We start from the raw sequence: 4250 nt of genomic DNA on the forward strand, positions 1-4250 counted from the left end.
CGTTTTGTCCGGTGTGTTAACGATTCTACCAGCTCGCCATGATGATGATGATGATGGTGGGGGTGGGGGTGGGGTGGGGTGGCGGTATTTGTAGCTGATTTTAAGAAACTGCAAAAAAAATCAAAGAAAAGATTATGTTTCAATGTAAGTTATTTATGGAAACCGAAAGATTTCTTTCGCATATGAAGTATAGAAGCCATAGTTTCTTCTAGGTGCGATGCTGCAGCAAAGCATGTAGGCGAAAGTGTAAATAACACGAGAAGCTGCGAGATCTGCGCACAACTAAACTGTGAACAAAACTGTGAGTACGAGAATTAATCACTTATGCATTCTCGTGTATGTGTCCCGTATGCGTCACAGAAAGGTGACATCAAGTCTGTTTTTCGTTTGGTGAAGGAATTGAGTAGAAAGAGGAAGTGGACTCCACGTAGTGACGTCATCAACGATAAAGAAGGTAACATCCTGACAGAAGAAGAGAATATCAAAGCTAAATGGATGGAATACAGCACCGATTTGTATAGAAGGAGGCAGGAAGATCGCCCCGCTGAACTCGCTGTAGCCGAAGACAGAGAACTGGAACCTCTCAAAGAAGAAGTGAGGCAGGCGCTGTACCATACCAAGAACGGGAAAAGCCCTGGTGTGGATGAACTTCCCATCGAGATATGGAAGGTGAAGGGAGATATTGGGATAGAGCTGTTGTGGAGTTTGTGTGTCAAGGTCTGGAACGACGTGGAGTGGACGATCAACTGGGGTCATGCAGTCTTCGTACCAATACCAAAGAAATGCAACCCACGCGAGTGCTCTAACCACCGAACCATCAGTCTTATTGTCCACACAAGCAAGATCCTGCTGCGAATCATTGTAGGTAGACTGCAGCGGAAATATAATAGCGTCATCGCTGAGGAACGAGCCGGCTTCGTCAAGGGCAGAGGAACAAGGAACAGATAGTCAACATCAGGATGATGATCGAGAAGTTTAAGGAATGTAAAAACCCACTTAACGTGTTTCATCGACTACTCTAAGACCTTCGATTGTGTGAGACACAGCAAGCTGTGGGGCGTCATGAAGGACATGGGATTTTTTAAACACTTAGTTGCACTGTTGGCGCGACTATATCAAAATCAACAGTCATCTGTCAGGACGTCCGTCGGTGACACTGAGTGGTTCGGCATTGAGAGGGGTGTCCGACAGGGATGTGTTCTGTCTCCATATCTGCACAACATCTATGAAGAAAACATCATAAGAGCAGTGAAGGAGAACTACGATGGTGGTGTACAGATTGGCGGAGAAAGGCTGTGCAATCTGAAATTCGCCGATGACACAACCCTCATAAGTAACAGCAAGGACGAATTGCTGCAGATGATACGCAAAGTGAAAGACATGAGTGCACAAAGTGACCTATTCCTGGATGTAAAGAAGACAAAGATCTTGGTGGTGGATAAGTACAAGACAGACCAAGGTGACTTCACCGTAGACGGAGAGATGATTCAGGAAGTGGATGATTTTGTGTACTTGGGATCCACAATCAGCACCAGTGGATCAAGTACACCAGAGATACGAAGAAGGCTCGCGATAGCCAGGCAAGCGGTACAATATATGGGGAACATCTGGAAGAGTCGTGGCGTGTCAATGCTGCTGAAGATAAGGCTACTTTGGGCTGCCGCTTTCCCTATTGCGACGTACGGCTGCGAGTCGTGGACAATGCTGAAGGCAGACGAGAAAAGAGTGAACGCTTTTGAAATGTGTTGTTACCGCAGAATCCTTAGTGTCGTGGACGGAGAGAAGGACGAACAACTGGGTACTAGAAAAGCTCGGTTGCGAGATGACGCTTCGGCGAAACATCATGAATCGGAAGCTACGGTTCTTTGGCTACGTCAAGCGCCGGGACGGACTTTAGCGAAAAATCATAACTGGCAAGGTGAATGGCAGACCACCCACTTCTTGACTGAAAGACATCGCAGCCACAGGATTGTCTTTATTCTCAGCTGTCCATGGGGTAGAGGACAGGAGAAGGTGGCATGACATCGTGATGACCACAGCATCGCATAGTGCGACACCTGACTAGAAGAAGAAGAGCATTCTCATTTCTACACATATACACATTGCTGTTTCTCGCTTATAAATCTACAAATATAATTATTATACAGTTCACATACGAACACGTAGAAGCCTCCGCACGTGAACAAAATAAGCAAACATCAAACGGATAGTATTTAAATGACTTTAACAATGCTAAATGATCCGAATCTAGTGAAGGCCGTAAATACTTGGGCAGTATCGTTACTTAGATATTCAGCAGCTTTTATTGATTGGACAAAATCTGAATTAGCGAATCTAGACAAAAGAACAAGGAAAAAATTCAATACTAATGAAGAACTTCATCATAGAGCAGAGTAGCAAGATTGTATTTACCTATTAAGGAAAGTGGTAGAGTTTTAATATCAGTAGAAAGTGTGTGGAGTTAGCTTGAGTAGATATAGCTTCCTTTGTAGGTAACAGTGAAGACATTTTATTAAGAGCTGCTGGCGTAACAGTAGTAGATAGGGATATTAAAAGACCAAATGTAGCAAAAAACAGAAACAGTAAAAAGAGTCAAAATTATCTTACTGGCAAGAGAAGGCTTTGCATTGTAGCTTTCCCACGATAGTTGTAGAAACTAGTAATAGTGAGATATGGTTATGGTTGCAGAAAAGAAAGCTGGAAAGGGAGACAGAAAGTTTGTTAGTATCAGCGCAAGATCGGGAATTGAGGACTAACTGGATAAAAGATTTAAACAGATAGATAGAGGAAAGAGGCATAAAACCTACTTTAGTACAGCTCCAGAAAACAGTATTGTTAGGGACAGCTAAGATACTTAGGAAGGTTTTGAGCGTCTAAGATTACTTGTTTTAGCCCGATGTTAGCTATTTTTCCAACAGTCTAATCTGTTGTACGTAAATTAAGTAATAACAGTAGTAGTAGTAGTAGTAGTAGTAGTAGTAGTAGTAGTAGTAGTAGTAGTAGTAGTAGTAGTAGTAGTAGTAACAGCAGCAGCAGCAGTAGCAGTGGCAGCAGCAGCAGCAGCAACAGCAGTAGTAGTAGTAGTAGTAGTAGTAGTAGTAGTAGTAGTAGTAGTAGTAACCTTGATGCAGTACCAGGCAATGGCTCTCATGGCTTCTCATATTGGAAGTGTTATCGTGTACATGGTTGTCTTGGCGTAAAAGTTGGACTACGGCAAATATGTTCCTTAATACCATAGATTTGTGTGTTAGTTGGTTGACCTTAACCAGTTCAGTATGTCCCTCAGTGGCTAACGGTGTGTGTATCTCTGATCTGGAGCAGAAATAGTGGAGGCGAGAACATCATAGCCTTGTGTTGAGAGGAATTCTTTAGAGTTTGAATAATTCACTTCCAGAAAGTCGAAAGCATGACTAACATCGTTAGCGCTTGTTTGTCTTGTAGAGAAAGAGTATAGGTGCAGACACCGGAAGTATGAATGAGGTAACGGGCGCCTGGTACCAACATACACCGAGAAGAGTAATGAACGAGACAGGAAAGCAATGATGCTCTGGGACTTTGACTTCCAGACAAACAAGGTGTTAGAGCACCGAAGGCGGGATATAATAGCCTTTAAGAGAAACAAGCAACTGTGCCTAATAATTGATTAGGCAATGCCAGGAGCTCAACATATTGTTATGAAAGAAAGAGTAAGCGTCTACAAATATAAAGACCTGAAAATTGAGATCCTCAATTTGCTTGAGTTGCTCCAGTTGTCATCGGAGCATTGGGTTCTATACAGCCCTACCTGAAAAAGCATCTGAACACTTTAGATATACCTTACAATCTTGGTGTATTGCAGAAATCGGCTTTACTTGGAACAGCACGCATACTGCGTAAAGTATTGTCTGTTTGAGATCCTTGTTGTGATTTGAAAGACAGCACAAATCCCTGGTCAGCACAGTATTTTTAATCTACGTCATCACAATATTTGATACACTGCGACGTGTTTTATAATAATGATAATAATAATAATAATAATAATAATAATAATAATAATAAGAAGAAGAAGAAGAAGAAGAAGAAGAAGAACAACAACAACAACAACAACAACACAACAACAACAACAAAAATAATAATAATAATAATAATAATAATAATAATAATAATAATAATAATAATAATAATAATAATGAAAATATTCAGACAAATACATAACAAAAACACCAGGACTTACAAATATATATAACATACAGAAAATTGCACTACTGGGT

General features: G+C 41.3%; 1 protein-coding gene across 1 annotated transcript; it reads left to right on the forward strand.

The window, feature by feature from the left end:
- Window positions 1–324: 324 nt before the first annotated feature.
- Window positions 325–948, forward strand: LOC106875438 (uncharacterized). Its single transcript, XM_014923592.1, has one exon. The coding sequence runs from the start codon at window positions 325–327 to the stop codon at window positions 946–948; it is 624 nt and encodes a 207-aa protein (XP_014779078.1).
- Window positions 949–4250: the final 3302 nt, after the last annotated feature.

Source organism: Octopus bimaculoides, chromosome 4 (genome assembly GCF_001194135.2).
Source record: "Octopus bimaculoides isolate UCB-OBI-ISO-001 chromosome 4, ASM119413v2, whole genome shotgun sequence".
NCBI classification, from domain to species: domain Eukaryota; kingdom Metazoa; phylum Mollusca; class Cephalopoda; order Octopoda; family Octopodidae; genus Octopus; species Octopus bimaculoides.